The 21,973-nt window shown below is 37.8% G+C and overlaps 1 protein-coding gene across 1 annotated transcript in view; it reads right to left on the bottom strand.

The window, feature by feature from the left end:
- LOC150079447 (prostatic acid phosphatase-like) overlaps positions 1 to 21,973 on the bottom strand; it is a 193,373-nt gene that overhangs the window by 11,556 nt on the left and 159,844 nt on the right. The window contains exon 9 of the mRNA XM_090383075.1: positions 18,183 to 18,486. Within this exon, the coding sequence (XP_090239201.1) occupies positions 18,183 to 18,486 (304 nt within the window). The remainder of the gene's footprint in view (positions 1 to 18,182; positions 18,487 to 21,973) is intronic.

Below are 21,973 nucleotides of genomic sequence, written 5' to 3'. Positions count from 1 at the left end.
CTCAATTTGAATTTGTGCCTCTTCATATGCATAGTCTGGGCAAAAGGAAAAGGGCCATCAGCACTGAGCTTGCTTAATCTGTTCAAAGCCCTAAACACCTCAATCAGATCACTTCACAGGTGCCTACTCTCAAGGTACTGATATTGCAGAACTGAAACCATTCTTGGTAAAAGCACTCCTTTGTTCCCCTTACCAATCTCGCTGTCTTTCTCTGTACTCACTCAAACAAACTTACATCCTTCTTAAAATGAGGCCTCCAAGACCTGTATGCAGTACTCAAGATGTGGCCTGACCATTGCCTTATACAAGGGGACAATCACTTCCTTATCCCTGCTAGCAAAATTGCTGTATGTCATTGACAAGACACAATGAACTACTCTTGCAAACTGTCTGCACTGCTCAGAAAACTTCATATCTGATTGCTCAATTATCCCCAAGTCTTTTTCATTTTCCACTACTCTGAGTAGTACCACACAGCTGGTATGTTACTCTGGGGTTACTGCTACCCATATGCAGTCCTTTTTCATTTGTCAATGTTAAACTTCAATTGCATTTCTCAGCTCTTCTGCCTAACTTTTCTAGATGCTGTTGCACAAGCATACTATCATTCCTATTATTAACCACCCTGCCGACCTTTGTATCATCTGCAAACTAGGACATTAAGCCTCATATGCTTGTGCAACTTGTGCTTGCTAATAGGAAAGACTACTTCTACAGGTTTGGGATACACTTAAACAAAAGGATGCAAGCATATTTGCTGATGCTATCAAGGCAGTGTTAGGTTGGGTTGGAAAACTGCTAGCTGGGGTGGGGGGGGATTCACAGACTAAAAGATTAACAGTAGCTGCAGGCAGAGGCGAAAGTGATTCTTGCACTGCTTCTATTGTAATGAGCAGCAGCCTGGAGAACATGTTGCTGAGGATTTCCAGAACTGCTGGGAGTCATAGTGAAACAAGTAAATACATGGGCTGTGTTAGGGTAACTAAAAGTAGGAACAGGTGCATGTATACTTGCATGTGCACCAATGCTAGAAGTATCAGAGCCAGATTTTAATGTTTGCCAGCCCTAGGCACTTTTATTCTGAAAAGTGGGAAAAGAGGAATAAAATATTTCTTATTATAAATTATACTGTATTAACACACTGACTGCGAATTAAATCTTTTGATGTATTGCAAGTATGAGCAATTGATCAGCGCAGCAACGCATGCATGTGTATAAATGTCTATGACTGTTGTCTCATGCTTATCTTGTTAAACTGACTTGTTTTGCAGAGAGTTAAATGTGCATTCTCCTGTTAAAAACAGTTGTATTCACAAATATGTACATGTCAGTTATATGTAAAGAGAGAGGTAGTAAATAGCGGAATAAGTTTGTGGTCTGACAATTTAAGAAAATAGTCTGAATTTTAAAAGACAACTGGTGAGCTATATTTTCAATTTTTCATATTCTGATCCTAGAAAAATTTGTGTTAACTGTGTTTGATGTGATTTAAAATGTCTGAGAGATATATGCGAAAAGAGGAATCTGGTTATGAAAAAAGAAAAAGCTTTCCATAAAAAATGAAGATTCAACTCCTGATATAAGTCACACAGATCAGTTGTTGGTCATTATTCATTATGTATCAAAAGATGAAGTACATGAACGTTTCTTGATGTTTGTTCCCATTGAAAAGCATGATGCAAAATATCTTTTTGACATGGTGGCATTTGTTCTTGATAAAAATGGAACAGATGTAGCAAACTGAAGATCTCAGCCACATGACAATGCTGCTAATATGAGTGGGATGTATTCTGGAGTCCAAGCCAGATTCAAGTCCACAAACTAGTAGTATGGGTTCCATGTGCTTCAACACACTCTTAATTTAGTAGGGATCACATCCACAGAAAACTGTTTGGCTTCCGTTAATTTTTTCGGCATTTTATAGTGGTTCTATACATTCTTTGCAACCTCACCACAAAGATGGTCTGAATTGAGTATGATGGAGAATACAATCTCAGTCAAAAATCTATCAGACACAAGATGGTCATCACGTTACGATGCTGCGAGATCATCAAAAAAAAAATATTTCAGTAAAATTCGTGCAGCACTGGTTGATATCTCAGAATGCAAAGAACAAAAACCGGCAGTGGTTCATGAAGCAAAAGCTTTGATAAATAAACTGAACAGGTTAGAAACAGCATTAATGACTGTCATTTGGAAGATCTAAAAAAATATAGATAGAGCAAATAAAGCAATTAAAGAACCTGGAATTGAGTATGCATAATTGTGAAATTATACGATGCTCTTCTGGATTATTTGATTGATGCTCGAGACGAAGACAAATTTGATGATTTTGAAAAAAATGGCAAAAGAATTCATTCCAAATTCTGATTACAGACAATATGAAGACCGAATGTGGAAAAGGAAGAACCATTTGATGAAACATCGGAGGAATTGGTACCAGCAGAACTGAGTGCAAAAGATACATTTCGAATTCAAATTTTTTATCGTATTGTAGATGTACTAACCTCCATAGCCGAGTGGTCAGGAGCGGGAGTGCAGTAGCAGAAACTTTTGTGATCTTAAGAAATGTTACAAGTAATCTAGATATTGATGATATTGTAGATTTTGTTTCCTTTTAATTTCAAGTATAATGTTGGAATTTTATAACTGCATTATTTTTAAATCTGAAAACCTTTTCCTCCCTATTTTTTTTACTTTTTTCCTCTTCCTTTGTAGGACCTAGGCACAGTGCCTACAGTGCCTAAAGAGAAATCCAGCCCTGAGAAGTATAGTTAATAAATTTGATGAGTTTAAAGTGCTGGTCAAGACAACAAAGGCAGATACAGATGGGATATCAGAGACCTGGTGTCACACAGATATAAGCAATGTAGAACTGGAATTTCGGGAGTAAAATGTGTACAGAAAGGATAGACAGGACAGGAGGGGAGGAGAGGTTATGCTGTTGGTTAAGAAATACAAAATCTAAGTAAGTGCATCCAATTGAAATTGGTGGACAATGCAATGCTGAGTCAGTGTGGTGTGACATGAGCACTGGGAAAGGGAAAATGAGAGTAAGTGCGTGTTACAGGCCTAATAAGTCTGATGAGTACAATGAGCAATTATGCAGAGAAATAGAGCGGGCTAGTAAATCAGAATGTCTTGTAGTGGGGGATTTTAACTTTCCAGATATTGACTGGAACTTATGGGTTAGTCACAGGCCCGCTAGCAAGACTTTTGTGGATTAATTGGATGACTGTTTTCTACATCTATTGGATGACTGTTTGAGGGCAACCAGGGAGAGTAATCACTACTGATTATCAGTAGTGTTACTTAATATTGGAGGCTACTAAGCTTTTCATACCAACTAAGAAATACTGTTCAAGGTTTAGGCCTAAACGGATGTCAGATGAATTAATAAGGCTCGTGGCAGAGAGGAAAAATGCATGAGATGCATATAAATTATCAGGTGACAAAGAAACCTATGGCAGATATAAACTAAACTGTAATCAAGTCACGAAGGAGGTCAGGCAGGCAAAAGCAGATTACAAGAAAGCTTCGGCAAAAGATGCAAAGAAAAACAGCAAAGAGTTCTTTACTTAAGTAAACAAACTCTAGAAGGAAAGGAATGAATCAGATTGGTCCACTTAACATAAATGGTTTGACTATTCATAATCATGCTCAGGTAGCTGATAAACTGAATGAGTATTTTGCATCTACATTCACATAAGGAGTTATTCAAAGAGGGCAATGCCAGAAGCTTATCAAACTCTAACAGGGAGCCAAGTGATTTTGAAATAACACAGAAAAGTGGAGGAGAAATTGTTGAAGTTAAATATACGGAAGGCACCTATCCAGTTATATTAAAGGAGGCAGCAAAGGAAGTAAGGAAACCCTTGGACTCAGGGGAGGTCCCCATGGACTGGAGGTGTACAAATATATTCCCAATTCACAAAGGGGGTTGAACATGTGACAGAAGTAACAATAGGCCTGTTAGTATAACTTGTGTTCTGGGGAAAATAATGGAGTCGCTGGATAAAGAAGCATTGCAGGATCATCTAGACAAGCATTAGCATTAGCAGAGGTGTTTGATGCAAGAAAGCAAGCTTATGCAGCATCAGCCAAAAAAAACCACTTCCACTTCACCCCTCTTTTCGTTCAAAATACCTGTCAAGCTGAGCCTTAAACTTATTTAGGCTATCAATTTCCACAACAAGGGATGGAGGTCTGTTCCACCAGCCAACCTCCCACTGGCTAAAGGCAAATTTCCGCATGTCTATCCTACATCTGTCTTTCCTCAATTTGAATTTATGCCCTCTCAGGTGATTATTCTGAGCAAGAGGAAGAATGCCATTAGCATTGAGCATGCTCAAACCATTCAAGGCTTTATACACCTCTATCAGATCACCTCGCTGGTGTCTAGTCTCCAGACACCGTAATTTGCAAAACTTAAGCCTTTCTTCATAAGAGCACCCCTTTGTTCCATTCACTAATCTTGTTGCCCTTCTCTGTACTCGTTCCAGCAGCTCTACATCCTTCTTGAAATGAGAACTCCAGACCTGTATACAGTACTCTAGGTGTGGCCTGACCATTGCCTTATACAAGGGAATAATCACCTCCTTATCCTTGCTAGAAAAATTCCAATATATCATTGACAATACACCATGATCTACTCTTGCAGCCCATCTGCACTGCTCAGAGAATTTCATATCTGCCTGCACAACCACCCCCAGGTCCCTTTCATTCTCTGCCACTGTCAGTGTAGTACCAGAGAGTTGATACGTTGCTCTGGGGTTGCTGTTTCCCATATGTAGTACTTTACATTTGTCAATGATAAACTTCATTTGCCACCTCTCAGCCCATCTGCTCAACCTTTCCAGATCCTGTTGCAGCAGCATAGTGTCCTTGACAACCCGGCCAACCTTCATATCGTCTGCAAACTTGGACATTAAGCTTGATATACCATCATCAATATCATTTATAAATACAGAAAACAATAATGGACCCAACACTGAACCCTAAGGGATTCCACTGATAACAATAGTCCACAATGAGCAGTGTCCATTGATTACCACTCTCTGTCTTCTCCCCCTCAACCAACCCTTTATCCACAGCAGCAATTTGCCTCCAATGCTACACCACTGCTCCAATTTGTGCAGCAGTCTTCCATGTGCAACAGTATCAAAAGCCTTTCTAAGATCCATGTATATAATATCAAAATTATTCCCTGCATCCAGTTCTTTTGTGACTGCATCATAGTATCCAATCAAATTGGTCAGGAAAGACTCTCCCTTAACAAAACCATGCTGTGTCCGAACTATAACTGAAGTCTTGTTTAGATGATCCTACAGTGCTTCTTTAACCAGTACCTCCATTAATTTTCCTGGAACAGAAGTTAAACTAACAGGTCTATAATTACTTGTGTCAGCCTTTGATCCTCCTTTGTGAACTGGGGTCACATTTGCACATCTCCAGTCTGTGGGTACATCCCCTGAGTCCAAGGAAGCTCTCATAATTATGGCTAAGGGATTGCTTACTTCCTTTGCTGCCTCCTTTAATATAACTGGATAGATCCCATCCACCCCAGGTGCCTTTCTTGTCTTTATCTTCAACAATTTCTCCTCCGCTTTACTCTCAGTTATTACAAGATTCTCTAGCTTACTGCCAGAGTTGAATACACCTCTGGCATTCCCCTCGCTGAATAACTTCCCATGTGTGAATGTCGATGCAAAATATTCATTTAGTTTGTTAGCTACCTGAGCAGGATCATCAACAGTTGACCCATCGATATCAAGGGGACCAATCTGATTCATCCCCTTCCTTCTAGAGTTTACATAAGTAAAGAACTCTTTGCTGTTTTTCTTTGCATCCCTTGCCAAAGATTCCTCGTAATCTGCCTTCGCCTGCCTAACCTCCTTTGTAACTTGGTTACAGATCAACTTGTATCTATCATAGGCATCTGTGTCATGTGTTAATTTGTATGTATCCCATGAATTTTTCTTCTCTGCCATATGTCTCATTAGTTCATCTGACATCCATTTAGGCCTAAACCTTGAACAATACTTCTTAGTTGGTAGGTAAAGCCTATTAGCTTCCAAGATCAGTTCTTTGAATGCTTCCCATTTTGAATTTGCTGTTGGTAACATCATCAGTTGGTCCCACTGTATAGAATTTAAATACTGTCTCAGTCCATCGTAGTCGCCTTTACGAAAGCAATAACCCTTCCCTTTACCCCTAATGGTAGTTAACTCTTTGAGTAAATTCCACTTCAGCACACTGTGATCACTGCCACCTAGTGGTTCATTTATCTGCAGATTCTTAATGCATGAAGAATCACTACTGATAATCAAATCAAGCGTATTACTCCCTCTAGTTGCCTCCCGAACATGCTGATGTAGAAAACAATCATCCAATAAATCCACAAAAGCCTTGCTGGTGTGTGAGTGACCAGCCCCCAAATTCCAGTCAATATCTGGGAAATTAAAATCCCCCATTATAAGACTCTCTGATTTACTTGCCCACTCTATTTCCCTGTACAGTTTCTTATTATACTCATCAGAGTCATTAGGCCTATAGCATACTCCTCTCAATTTTGATCTCCCAATGCTTATGTCACACCAAACTGACTCGACACTGCACTGTCCAGCGATGTCGACTGGCTTCACTTGCTTGGATTTTATGTGTTTCTTAACTAATAGCATAACCCCTCCTCCCTTCCTATCCTGTCTATCCTTCCTGTAGACGTACTCCCCAAATTCCAGTTCTGCATTTCTTATATCTGTGTGACACCACGTCTCTGATATCCCAACAATATCTGCCTTTGATGTTTTGAGCAATACCTCAAATTCATCAAATTTATTTACTAAACTCCTAGCATTGGTGTACACGCAAGTATACATGCACCTGTTTCTATTCTTAGCTACCCTAACACAACACATATGTTTACTTGTACCGCAATGACTCCCAGCAGTCTCTGAAATATCCTGCATCTTGTTTTTCAGGCTTCTGTTCATTCCAATAGAAGCAGTGCAAGAATCTCTTTCACCTCTGCCAGTGGCTACTGTTAATCTATTAGTCTTTGTCTCCCCCCCAAGCTAGCACTGCAGTAGTAGTTAAGACACAGCATGGGTTTGTTAAAGGGAGGTTTTGTCTGGCCAATTTGATTGGATACTATGATGTGGTCACAAAAGAACTGGATGCAAAAAATAATTTTGATATCATATACTTGGATTTCAGGAAAGATTTTGATAATGTTGCAAATTGAAACTGCTGTACAAATTGGAGCAGTATAGCATTAAGGGCAAGTTGCTACAATGCATAAAGGGATGGTTGAGTGGGAGACAACAGAGAGTGATAATCAATGGACACTGCTCTTTGCAGACTAATGTTATTAGTGAAGTTCTCCAGGGTTCGGTGCTTGGCCCATTATTGTTTTGTGTATTCATCAGTGATATTGATTAGGGTATATCAGGCTTAATGTTGAAGTTTGCAGATGATACAAAGGTTTACAGGGTTGTTAAGAAAGTAAAGACAGTATGCTATTCCAACTGGATCTAGATAACTTGGGAAAATGGGCTGAGAAGTGGCAACTGAAGGTTGTTGTTGTTGTTGTATTTGGGTTTTTGGCACAAGGGCCTCTTGGGCCATATTGTGCCTGTTAAATTTTTGCTTATCACAAATTTCTCATGTTATTGTGATCATAGGCTATTTACTATAAAGATTTATCTGTTTCAAATAAGTAAACAGTTCCTCCAAATTTGCGTCATTGCCAAGAATCTGCAATAAGGTTATCGGTTCCTTCAAGTGGAACAGGGAGGTAAAGTTTGATTTTCTGGTAGTTGAAAGTTGGGGACATTCAATGAGAATATGATTTATTGTCAACTGCGACTGGCAAAAGAAACACTGAGGAGGGTTCTCTCCCATAAGCAAATACAGATGAGTTGGATGTGAATGACCGATGTGGAGCCTTGCCAGAATTACTTCTTGTCGCCTGCTTTTCCTGATACTAGATGTCCACAGTTTTGGCTCTTTTTTTTTTTTTTTTTTTTTTTATCTGCAGCAGTTTATTATTTATTTGAGCTTTCCAGAGGTCAGACCATTGCTTCCTACATGATGTTTCAATGATGGATTTGTAGTCAGTGTAGGGCACTTTTTGTTGCCTGGAAGAGCCTGAGTCAGGGTGTATAGTGGTGGCGTCCGCTTGTTCATTACCTGAAATGTCTACATGACCAGGTATCCAGCAGAAGGTAACCTTCTGGTTGGCTTTTTGACAGTAAAATAACTTAGACCGTATCTCTTTAAGAATCGGATGAGAGGGCGACATGGTAGTTTGAATGGCAGTGATTGTGCTTAAGGAGTCTGTGTATATCAGAGATTGCTTTATACGGCTGGTGTGTATTCTATCTAGAGCTAGTTTAATTGCAAATAATTCTGCAGTATAGATACTGCATTCCGTAGGAAGAGATGCAGCAACTGAGAAGGTGGAAGAAACTGCTGCAGCACCAACGGCTGCATCTGTTTTGGAGTCATCAGTATAGATAGGTACTTTATCTGAGTTTTCCAACAAATGAGTTTTATGGAGCTGTTGATAGTTGATATTTGCCAGAGAGGATTTTCCCCATCTTAAAAAGAAATTGTCGCAGAGAGGTGAGAATTCAGTCCAGGGAGTTTCAGGAGTAGCACATGTTGTGAAATTTAATATCCCAACTGATCATGAATTCTTGCAGTCGAATCTCTGCGGGGCGGTTTTCATTAGGCTTATTGATATAATTCAGCATATTGAGAATCAAACAGGTACTGCCTGTACCTGTTTGATTGTACCTCCTGAGATGCAAAGGGGGTTCATTTGCCTCAATATACAGGCTGTGGACCAGAGATGTTCTGAAGGTTCCTACAGCTATCCTAAGAGCACTATGCTGTATGGTGTTCATACGTAATAGTGAACTTTTCCTGGCGGAGTCATAGACAGGTGATCCATAATCTAAGCGTGATTTTATTAAAGCTCTATAGAGATGAAGGAGAGAGCTTCTGTCAGCACCCGAGGACTTAGCAGAGACTGCTCTTAGGATGTTCAGTTTTTTAAGATATGTAGTTCGAAGGAAAGCAATATGGGAAGCAAAATTAAGTTTATTATCTAAATATAACCCCGACAGACAAAAATTGTTAGTGACAGGAATCAGGTTGTTTTTTAAAAATATTTCTGGATCCGGGAGAAGTTTGCGTTTTTTACAAAAATGAACTGCACCAGATTTCTTTTCTGATAGGGAATAGCCATTCCGCAATGCCCATGATTTGATTTTAGTGATGGAAATTTAAAGTTGTCTTTCAATGGTGTTCATGGTTTGGGATTGACAAGAAACAATGAGGTCATTAGCGAACATATACGATTCTACTGTATTCGGTACATCCTGTGTCGTGTTTGTAATTCTTATTGAAAATAATGTCGGACTAATAATGGACCCCTGAGGAACACCCTCCTCTTGTTCAAATGATTTGTATAAATTGTTCATGTATCTAACCTGAAATGTTCTGTGGCATAGGAAGTTTTGTATAACGTGGGGTAAATGACCTCTCAAGCCAAAAGAATGAAGATCTTGAAGTACACCATATCACCAGGTGTTATCAAAGGCTTTTTCAATATCGAGATTGATCATGACCAGATGTTGTCCCCTTATGAAGGCATTTCGGATGTTTGCTTCTGCTTTTATCATTACATCTAACGTGGACCGGTTCTTTCGAAACCCGTACTGATTGCTATTTAGCAAGTTGTTAGTTTCCAGGAACCACGTTAGCCGCCCGTGAACCATTTTTTCCAGGACTTTGCCTAAACAGCTGGTCAGTGAAATTGGCCTGTAATTATGCAAATTAGCATAATTACAGGCCAATTATGCAAAGCTGTAATTAGCAAAGCTGTGATCCTTTCCTGGCTTTGGAAAGGCAAGTATAATTGAATGACGCCAGGAGTTTGCGTAAGTATTTTTTAGAAATATTCGATTGTAATATTTTAACAATGCCCTTTTTGTTATGTTGTTTAGTTGCCTTATCATGACGTAGTAGATCCCATCTGGACCAGCAGCACTACTAGATGTTTTATTGAGTGCCCCTAAAAGTTCTGTTAATGTAAATGGGTGTGAAACTCTAGTAGAGAAATTGATCTTATGCTGCTCTGATGATTCTTTAATTTGCTGAAAGATTGGGTGGTGGATACGCCTGATATACTGGCAAATGATTTGGCTAAGGCATTTGCAATTTCTGCCGGAGAGGACAACTCCTTTCCTTTCCAGTTTAATATTGAAGCCGGGGACTGGACATATTTGCCATCAAGTGTTTGTATTTTCTTCCAGATGAGTCTGATATCTGTGTCCTTGTTTATACTAAAGGAAAAGCTAATCCATGCTTATTTTTTTGTTTTCCTTCTTATTTGGCGGAACTTGGCTTTCATTCTTTTAAACTAATTAGGTTACTGGTTGTGGGGAATCTGCAGAACAAACTCCAAGCCCTATTTTTTCCTGTTTAGCGTATGTACAATCCAGATTCCACCAGTAATTATTGCATTTGCGTTTCCCAGGCAAGGACTTCGGTATTGTAGAGTTGGCAGCTTGTAATATTTGTTTAGTTATATGTTGTGTGACATAATCTATGGGCTGCAGTTGAATTATTTCATCATCTAACTGAACATTTGAATCGTATTCATTCCAGTGTGCCCTATGAAATTTCCATTTGGAGCGACCCGGCAAAGGGGAGTTTACCCGTGTTTGCAGAGAATTGGTAGATGATCACTATTTAGTGGATTTTCAAGAACAGACCACTCCGCATTAGTACATATGGAGGGAGAGCAGACTGAAAGGTCTATTGCACTCATGGATCCTGTATAAAAATGAATATAGGTAGGCTCACCAGTGTTCAAAAGGGTAAGTTGACACACATCGAGAAGAGTTTCTATTAGTTTACCTCTTTTGTCGATTGTTGGAGATCCCCACAGCGAATGATGAGCATTGAAGTCTCCGAGCAAATAGAAAGGAGGTGGTAGCTGGCCTATTAGATTTTCTGAGGAGAATGAGGAATTTGGAGGAATATATATAGATGTTATTGTAATAGTCATGCCAATTTCTGCACGCATTGCCACTACCTCAAAAGGAGTCTGAAGAGCAACAGGTTTAGATGGAATATTATTTCTAACAAGAACCGCCACGTCGATACTCCTATCTCTTCTGAACATGGTATAATTTTTAATGGTAGGACACATTTGTGGATTTATATAGGTTTCTTGTAGGGATATACATGCTGGCTCACAGTGGTTGACGAGATCATGCAAGTCATCTTTTGCATTACGAAAGCCTCTACAATTCCACTGAAGAATTCTTTCCATTATGCATTCTTGTTAGTTGTTTTAGACTGTTTTTTGGTTATACCTCTTTATTTTTACTTTGGCTTTCTTAGGAAAGAAAGGACGTGTCATGTCCATCTCATCAGTTGCGTGAAGTTCTAAAATTCCATCATCTGAATTATTCTGCTGATCAATATCCATTTCCATTGAAATCCATGGATGCACCATTGGGGTTTCTGTAGCTTTTGGTTGAAGATGCATCATCTGGATGCATCATCTGGATGGATCATCAGTTGAAGATGCATCAGCTGGAATGGAGATTGGAGTATTGCCGGCTTGTTCAGTTGTTTGTTGACACTGTTTGGAAAAAGTGAGTATGGATCGCGCCCAATTCACGATAGATGTATTAGGAGGAACTGTAACATCTGTTTGGATACTTACTGATTGGACCTGTTTAGCAGCTGTGGCATATGTTTCCTTTGGCTCCATTTTGATTATTTCTCTTCTCACCTCTGAATAAGTGACTTTGTTCTCCACTTTATATTTCTGTATTTTTTTCCCTTGCTTCCATAGTTCGCATATTTCATAGTTCGGGAATTCAGTACCTGGAGACTAGGTGCATGCGAGGTGATCTGATTAAGGTGTATAAGGCCTTGAATGGGTTGAGCAAGCTCAATGCTGATGGGATCCTTCCTCTTGCTCAGATTAAGAACCTGAGGGGGAATAGATTCAAACTGAGCAAAGCCAGTTGTTGAATAGATGTGCAGCAATTTTCCTTTAGTCAGCAGGTAGTTGATTGCTGGAACAGACTTCAATCTCTTGTTATGGAAGTTGATAGCTTAAATAAATTTAAGGCTGAACTGGAACTTTTTTTTGATAACCTTGCTTTCTTGTATTGTATGCTAATGCTAATCTTAATGCCTAAGTTTTCAGATAATATAAAGATTGGCAGGATGGTTAATGACAGTAATGGAGGTGTGCTGCTGCAACAAGATTTAGAAAAATTAGGCAAATGGGCTGAGAAATGGCAATTGAAGTTTTACATTGACAAATGAAGGTACTGCATAACTGAAAGGTAGCAATAATCTCACAGTAACTTACCAACTGTGTGGTACTATACTTAAGATAGTGGAAAATGAAAAGAACCTTGGGGTAATTGTCCAGGAGATATGAAGTTCTCTGAGTAATGTAAAAAAGCTGCCAGGACAGCTCATTGGGTTTGGTCAATGATATACAGGAATTTTTCTAGCATGAATAAGGAGTTAATTATCCCATTTTATAATGCAATAGTCAGGCCACATCTTGAGTACTGTATACAGGTGAGGAGGCCTCATTTTAGGAAGATGTGCAGTTGTTGAAATGGGTAAAGAAAAGGGCAATAAGACTGCTGAGGGGAACAAAGGGATATTCTTACCAAGAAAGGCTTCAGTTGCAAATTGCAACATCTGGAGACTAGCACCTGCAATGTGATTTGACTGAGATGTTTAAGGCTTAAGGAAACTCAATGAAGATGGGATTCTTCCTCTTGCTCAGCCTATGCACATGATTGGACATAAATTCAAATTGAGGAAGGACAGTTGCAGAATAGATGTGCAGAAGTTTGACTGCAGCCAACAGGTGGTTGACTGCTGGAACAAGCTTCCAGATGTTGTTGTGGAAGCGGATAGTTTGAATAAATTCAAGAAACAACTAGACAAACTATTGGAGGGGATGGATAGGTGAAATTATTATTATTTATTTATTTTTTTTTTACTGATGCTGTATAAGCTAACTTTCTTGAATCATTTATTATTTATTATTATTATTAGTCATATGGTGCAAGAAAGCCTGAGGCTTATACTGCACCAGCCAAAAAAAAAAAAAAAAAAAAATTTCTGAATTACCCCGAGAGAGTGAGAGAGAATTTGCTACTATTAATTCTAAAAGAAAATATCAACAAACACAGAGAAGATAACAATGTATTGTTTGATTTTCTGGGACCAAATCAGTTACGTTTTTGCAACATTGCTAATAAACTTGTTCCATCTAGTATCTATCAAGAAGAGTAACCATTTTTAACAAGAACAATTTGCAGAAACAATTTCATATTACCTGACAAAAGTTTGATTGGGAGATGGACAGAACCAATATTACAAGCCAGAATGTCAAAAGATCTAACCCCACTACTATACACATTTTCTTGTGGACCAAATCAAAAGCTGCATTTTTCTGCCCACTACTTCAAAAATTCAAAAATTACAGTCATAAATCTGTAACAGTTGGTGATGCAGAAAAGAGTGAAAAACATCTCAAAGACAGTGAGATTATGGCGACATTCAATGTTATGTCCCTGTTTACATCGATTCCAGTCCAAGAGGCCATAAAATGCACCAAGAGGCTTCTGGAGAATGACTCAAATCTACCAAGCAGAACATCACTATCCACAGAGGACATCTGTACCGCCCTCAACCTATGCTTATCAGGCAGTGTCTTTATCTTCAGGGATTCCTTATACAAGCAGGTGCAAGGTACTGCCATATGAGTGCTCCTGTTAGCTCCATCATGGCCAACATTGCCATGAAGGAATTAGAAGAACATATTCCTGAACCCACCTGTGCTTATTACAACATGGTGCAGATACGTCGGTGACATCTTCACCATCATTCCAAGTGGTTCTGAAGCAATGTTACTGGAGTACTTCAATTTGTTGTCAGTGTTCATCCAGTTCACTTTAGAGTTAGAAGTGGATGGGTCCCTTCCATTCTTAGATGTCCTGGTAAAACACGTGGGCCCACACCTGGAAACCTTGGTATACCGTATGCTGTAAGCCAATGTGGTGTGGGCAGTTTACCAACTACAAATTGGACCACGCCCCTAAGTGCTGTTGAGATGGCCCCTAGCCATCTCAACAGCACCGCCTGCTTGGAACCATTCCAGCTCAGATGAAGCTAGGCGCACTGAGATTTCCAGAGTGAGAATGGACCTGGTCAATTATGGCTATCCAACCCACATATTAGACAAGTGCTTATTGCAAGGGCAAGAGCTCCTGATCCACCTGAGACTGTCATCGACACATGACAATATGCCTACCGCCTACATTCCCTACTATCCAGGCATGTCAGGCCAGATTTCAAATATCCTCTGGGAATACCGCATAAAATGTGCAACTACCTGGTAGGAGCTTGCATTCTCTGGTTTCTAGCGTGAAGGCTCTGGTCGCCCCTCTTTTGTGTAGAGGTGTGGTATACTGTGTAACTTGCAAAGATTGCAACAGCTGCTACACAGGAGAGAGCTCGAGATGCCTTCAAGACCGCCTTGAAGGTGTCAATTCGCGTCAACAGGTCAATTCGCCTTGGTGAGACTGACCAATCCTGGACGACCCACAATGACCTTAACCCCAAGCGTGATCACGAAGTGATTGACCAATCTCAGCACTTTCGCCACCACCTCTGGCTAGAGTCGCTTAACATTTCATGCAATTCAAGAACTATGAATCGTTGCAAGGGCACAAGGCTATGCCCTATCTTGAAACTGGATAAACGCTGGCAGCAAATCCACACATGTCCACGTAACAACAATGAGCAGCAATCTAGTAGTTGAATGTTTAATCCCATGTCCATGTAAGCATCACTGCGCACACAACCCTGTATCTATTAAAATTTTGTCTCTAACGTCTTTATCCTGTTAGAATTTTCCAATGAAGGGGCCCATTTAACCCTGAAAGCTTCATGTCATTTATTATCAAAACTTTTCTGGATTATATAGAATTCGTCTATCCTTAAACATCAAGTATTCTTTACATTACTATCGTTATTGTTTTTCTACTACACACACGTATGTATGTATATTTTGAAATTAGTATTGTTATACTTTATTAATCCTTTTATGATTCCAAAGATCTTCTAGACACACTGCTACAACCATACTAGTCACATTGTCCATCTTTGGAACTTCTCAAGAATCTACTTGTCTTCTTTCTTTCTTTTTTTTTTCCTATTTTTTTTTTTCTTAACTGTGGCCTCCATATATTTGAGACACTGTATATAACAACTATGTTCTGTGGTAACTGTACCATTGAGGAAAAAAAGATCTGCACTCCCTTAGATGTATACCTCTCCACATAATCTCAGGGTTAAACTTTTTTAAAAATTTGAATATGAGGATTTTTAGCTGCCTAATATAAAAAATTATGGTAATTAACATATACACATATTTTGAACTCCCCATCATATCAAAAAATCTGATTGGGAAAAATGTTGTAATCACTCATTGTACAAAACTTTTTCTACAAATTCCTTGCACCTTATCAAAACAAAAAAAAAAAAAAAAGACATTATTATTTGTAGGATATTTATATTTATGAGAAATAATTATTATTATTTATATAGCATATTGGTGTCTAAAGACATAAGTGATAAGTGTGTGTATTGGCTGTGCAGATCAGCTCACAAAAATATGTAGGAGATCATACCCCACCCCCTGAGATCTGAAAACTACAGTCCTGATTGAAGAAGTCATTACGAATTCCTCTAGCCTCAACAAAAATAAAGTTGTTCAGTACAACTTTATTTTTGTACATAAAGTACACATAATGACAGAGACTGGTTGAACCTGTTAGCATTTTTACCTGTTGCTCTGATCCTTTTTGAAACTCCTGAGACTTGTAGGAAGTCATAAACTGCAGTATATAAAATTAGATTACTGTCTAAGCAAAAGAAATATCTTTTTTATACAGGTTTTTTTGCAGAGAACTGTTATCAAGCAACAATTTTCTGAATGCTAACACTCAATTCAGAATATACCAATCATCCATGTGTAGTGAATCTATTCAAGTATTAATGTTATGTGAAATGTATCAGAAAGAATCAGAGCCCCACACTTTGTATATCTCCCATGCAATTTCCATAACTTTGGGCCTCTTTGAAAAATGAGGTGAAAAGGTGCTAATTCCAGTCTGATGCTGACTTACTGCAGACTATCTGTAATTGATTTCATCAGAAGTGAGAGATTCTATGAGGAAGGTATTCCAAACTTGGAAATAACAGGATGCATATCTTAATACTAAGAGTGACTGGGTGCATTGACCTAACAGAACAGATCACAGGCAAGTGCACTTACACAGATTTTTACTAAACATACTTGAATATCAGTTTATTTATATGTGAAATCCTAAAGTTGCTCCCACACTCCCCCAGTAAAGTGACAAGGCACCAATTACAAAGTTTGGCAAACTACTCTAACAATGTATTTGAACAGCATCAATAACAATAGCATAACACCTCCTACAGCAAATAAATTATATCAGCAATACTTTAATTTTCTTTCATTTAAGTTAATTGGTCTATTGTTGATTTTGTTACATAATAGGAACAAATCCTTCAATCTTCCAGACACACTACTGATCATGCATTCGGCTTATACTAATATATGCATAGAAATTAATGTAAAATAAAAATAAATAAAATAATATTCAACATGAAGATTCAACTGCAAAAATTTGTTTTTTCCTTTGGACATGTACAGTTCTCATATATTACAGTGATATTTCAAAGTCAAGTTTATTCTTATAATATTTGTCTACTTTTGAGTCAAGAAAAAACTATGCTGCTTAGAAACTCAAATCAAAACTGAATGGTGGGAACATGGTCAGAGCCATAAACACCGATGCAGTCCCAGTACTAACTTCAGGATCACAGATTGGACCAACACTGAGATGAAGAAGATAAGAATGAGATTATGACAGTGGTCAGGATAATGATGACAAAGAGCTGCCAACACCATCCGAAGTCAGCAATTGAGTCCTGACTATAGCCCGGGAGGGAAGTTTGACAGATTTCACTGAACAACAGAAGAAGGTGATTACTTGAGGAATTACTTCCAGGAAAACACAGCACCAATCTACTAAGCCATAAGGAAGATAAACAAACAGCACACACTGCTCAACCTCAACAATGAGACCTCACTTACACAGACAGAAGAAACAAAGACAGAAAGATGGGAAAAGAAGGCAGGCATTCCATGGCAAACGCTAAAATGACGTCCATCAAGACTACATTGATAAGATGACTTCGAATGCATGGCTCACAAGTGGGAGGCTCTTCCCTGAGATTGAACGATCCATGTTTGCCATCCAAGACCACATAATCAACACCAAGAACTACAGGCAATACATTGCCGAGGACCCTGGAGTGACAGATGACACGTCAATGATGTCACCTGGCTCCAGAAACAAAGCAGCACTATCACTGTGGGATGCAAGGTAATCACCCAGATAGAGTACACTCATAGACATAACCAGGTTGCCAGGATAATACATCAGAATCTAAAGCAAAAATACCAGTTGATCAAAGAAAGTGTACCATATTACAAGTACAAACCCTAGGCCATACTAGAGACCCCACTCACAAACTAAACTGGGAATGCACCATAATAATGGACAAGATGATCCTGCACTATAGACTAGACATAATCCTCATCGACACAAAGGAAATGGCTACATACCTGGCTGACATAGTGGTGCCCAACACAGCAACTTCCAGAAAACCTATAAGGAAAAGATCAGGAAATACACAGACCTAAGACAGGAAGTCAAAAAAATGTGGCATATGAAACAAGTAATGACTATTCCAATTATTGTGTCAACCTCTGGCATGGTGCCAAAGAGCATCCTAAAGAGCTCATTGCAATAGGCCTCCCAGAGAATACTCACATGGAACTCCAGAAAGTTGTGATCCCAAACACGTGTAGGATAGTTGGAGAGTTACCCGATTAACAGTAATAATAATAATAGTAAACAGACACAACCAATCACCTGCACTAGGTACCAGTACCCATCACAGGGGTGGAAAAAAATCCCATAAGGACAAAAAGTTATAACAATAATAAAAGGTTGTCTTACCTCCAACTGGAAATCTTCTTTCAGGTCTTCCACATTCCCAAGCCCAATCCTCTGGAACAATATGCTGATAAATATAAATAAATTTATTAACAGGGCAATATTCTTCACAGAAAGGGAGAATAAGCAAATATGGTGTTTGATCTGGTTCAAGGTGAGGAGAACTAGCATTTAAATAGAGCATACGTATGGAATATGTCTTATTAACACCTTCATGAAGTTCCAGAATAAGTGTAGCACAATATGGAGGTTGCAGATAATTAAACACACCCAATGCATTCAGTAATGCTGCTAATACAGCATCATGCTGAAAAAGATAATAAAACTATATAAATAAATAACATGTGTACACAAATGTGTTCACACAGCACACAATAATAATAATTCAATATAATACATATTCAAATAATAAATTTTTATAAACCAAAGAATATACAAAAGGAGTAGTTAGCTCCTTATCAACATTTTAATTGTTCAAGTAAATTGAAATAAACACATTATACAAGATAAAGGAGGGGGGGAGGAATAAACCTCTTGATTTTATCTTACACAGACAAAATAGAAAAAAAGAAAAAAGAAATTACCATTCTATAAGTTCATTTTGGATAATACTTTCTTATTAAAATTTTGAGCTTTCTAAAAGAAATAAGCAATAAGCATTTTTAATCTTAAAATTCAATTTGCTTAATATAGTATTAATAATATAGGTCTTTGTAAAATCATATTTGTTCATAGGTGTGAGATGATCTAACACAGGAGCCCTTTGTACTCTTGTAGAGCGCATTATAGTCTTAGTTGCTAATGCGCCAATAAAAACCAAACCAAACTCTTGTAGAGCACAAAGAGCTCCTGTGCTCTATAAGAGTTATGGGAATGGGTTTATTAACTGTAGAAAGCATACAATCTTTATTATTAAGGATTAAATTTAATTTAAAATTTTGAGAAGGGTACATAGGTTTAAACTTGGGAAAATAATTGGTTTCTTAAATTAGGATTATTCCAAATTTGCTTAGGCATAAGTACTTAAATATTATGTTCAAAAAATTATTATTATGCTGTGTTGGCTCTGGTCCAAATATTGATAGCATAGTTTAGAACTGAATATATTAAAGAAAACTGCCAACTTGTCCTTAAAAAATAAAATTTGAAGAAGGGAGCTCATCTCTAAGTGGCACCATATCGCAGTACGCCTAACGTATATTAATATTAGATGACTTGATGAAAGGCCCAAATTCATTTCATTTGTTTATAATACCCCAGGCATTACTGTACAGGCAAATTAAGTTTTGTACTTTACTGCTTTTACAATCCTGATATACCCTTTACACAGAGGCGGATTTAACAGCGGGCGCACCGGGCGTGCGCCCTGGGCCCCGACTTCTGAAGGGCCCACTCAAAACCCCAACAAATTAGTTGAACATATTAGTTCAACTAATAGTTAAACTAATATGTTCAACTATTAGTTCAAAACTTTGTGGTTATTATTATGCTATTATTAATTATATTATACATATATTATATTCAAATTTTATTGGAAATAAAACATTAATAGTACATAATATTTTTTACTTATTTAAAAAAATGGTTAACATGTATTTTTATTTTCCCTGTCTCTCTCTTTTTTTTAAGGGGCCCAATATTTTCTTCTGCGCCCAGGGCCTCAACCGCCCTTAATCCGCTCCTGCCTTTACAGTTGTTTAAGTGTTTTTTCCATGTAGTCTGAGACTGTTGGGGGATTCTGAATCTATTACAGGAATACCTCGCATAGCGCAGTTAATTTATGCCAAAAAAAAAAAAAAAAAAAAAACGTGCTGATTGAGGTATTATTAGTATGCATTCTGACAATTTGATTATATGGGTCGAGTTGCAAAAATATATCGGTGTTTGTTTACTATAAATTGATGCACACGAAGTTCTTGCAAAAAAAGGAACTAAAATGATAAAAATGAAAAATACTAGTAAGTAGAGTACAAATGATTTTTTTGCAGTATGTACATACCAAAAGAATATGTGAAGTATGTAGTGTATTTTTATTTTGAAAAATAACTAATCAGCTTAGTTTGCACAGTTTTTTTTCTTCTTTTTATCTGCATACATCTCTTTATAACATCGAATGTCATTTTGCAAAGCCTGCTTTACTTTCATACCTCGTTCGATGTTTGGATCTGCTGTCATTATCAATTCACAAACTCCATCTACTTTAGCAATCAATGTTGATGATTCATCAATTGTGAAATCTTTCATGGATGTAACATTTTCTTCTTCTTCTTCTTGATTTTTTCTTTTTCCTATAAGCGTTGCTACTCCATTTCCAGAAGTGTTTCATCAGCGAGGTCATCGGAACGAGATTCAATGCATTGATGCACACTGTCACAATCCAAGATGATCTTTCCGAAGCTGCACAATGTTTTCAGAAACTATTTTGATTTGAGATTCGAAACTGTTACAATTAACATTGGCGCAATTCGGTAAAAGATTTTTCCAAACAGCTCTCATGTTGTTCGCAGTTACTTCAAGCCATGGTTCACATATGTTTTCAATGGCATTTCGGATATTGTAACGTTTCCAAAATTCACATAAAGATATGGCATTTTCTCCCATTGTTACATTAATGGCTTGCCCAAAGGTATGTCTCAAATAAAAAGCCTTAAATGTGGCAATGATGCCCTGATCCATTGGTTGTAACAAAGAAGTTGTATTCTGTGGCAGAAAAATAACATTGACATTTCTGTTCAGGTCCGTAAGATAAGTAGGATGACCTAGCACATTGTCTAATAGTAACAGAATTTTAAAGTCCATATTATTGTCTTTGCAATAACGTTTAACAGCAGGGCAAAAATAATTTACAAATCAATCTTCAAAGAGCTGTTTCGTTACCCAGGCTTTCCTATTTGACCGCCATATAACAGGAAGAGTATTTTTTGAAAAGGTTTTTAGAGCCCTTGGATTTTCTGATTAATATATCAGCTTAGGCTTTAACTTAAAGTCGCCAGATGCGTTTCCACCTAGTAAAAGGATTAATCGATCTTTGGCGGCTTTATATCCTGGTTGAGTTGATTCTTTTTCTGCCAAATAAGTGCATGACAGCATCTTCTTCCAAAATAATCCTGTTTCATCCAAGTTGAAAATTTGTTCATCCTTGTAACCATTATCTTCAATCAGTGTTTTTAGATCATCATAAAATCTTGCAGCTTCTTCATTGTCAGCACTGGCACTCTCACCACTAAGTCGAACATTATGGAGCCCATATGTTTTTTAAATCTGTAAAGCCAACCACAGCTTGCACAAAAGCTTTCCTCTTCCTTGCCATTTTCTTTTGTTAGTAGTGAATAGAGGCTGCTTGCTTTAGCTTGAATCATCATCTGACTTAAAGGAATTCTTTTCTGGTTACAGTCGTCAATCCATAACATTAACAGACATTCCATATTATCCATTTTAGAGCTACGATTTTTAACAATAATTTTTGACATATACGATGCTGTTGCCATTCCATGTTCTTTTATTTTATCTTTATTCTTTAGAAGTGTTCGTACTGATGATTCGTTCATATTCTTGTCCCATGCTATCTTAGCATATGATGCACCATTTTCATATTGTTTTATAATTTCTAGTTTATCATCTAGTGTCAACTATTTACGTTTAGAAGAACACTCAGCACCATTACATTTCTTCTTCCCACTCATATTTGCGTATAAAGGTGTAATGTTTTTAAAAAATAATCTTTAATAAAAATACACAGCGAAAAATATTTGTACAACTTACGCACAGCCAACGACCTCACCGCTCAGAATCTA

This window comes from Mastigoproctus giganteus, chromosome 10 (assembly GCF_048544385.1).
Source record: "Mastigoproctus giganteus isolate SK-2022 chromosome 10, ASM4854438v1, whole genome shotgun sequence".
Lineage (NCBI taxonomy): Eukaryota > Metazoa > Arthropoda > Arachnida > Uropygi > Thelyphonidae > Mastigoproctus > Mastigoproctus giganteus.
The sequence above is the reverse complement of the archived record's forward strand: the minus strand, read 5'-3'. Positions and strand labels throughout refer to the sequence as shown.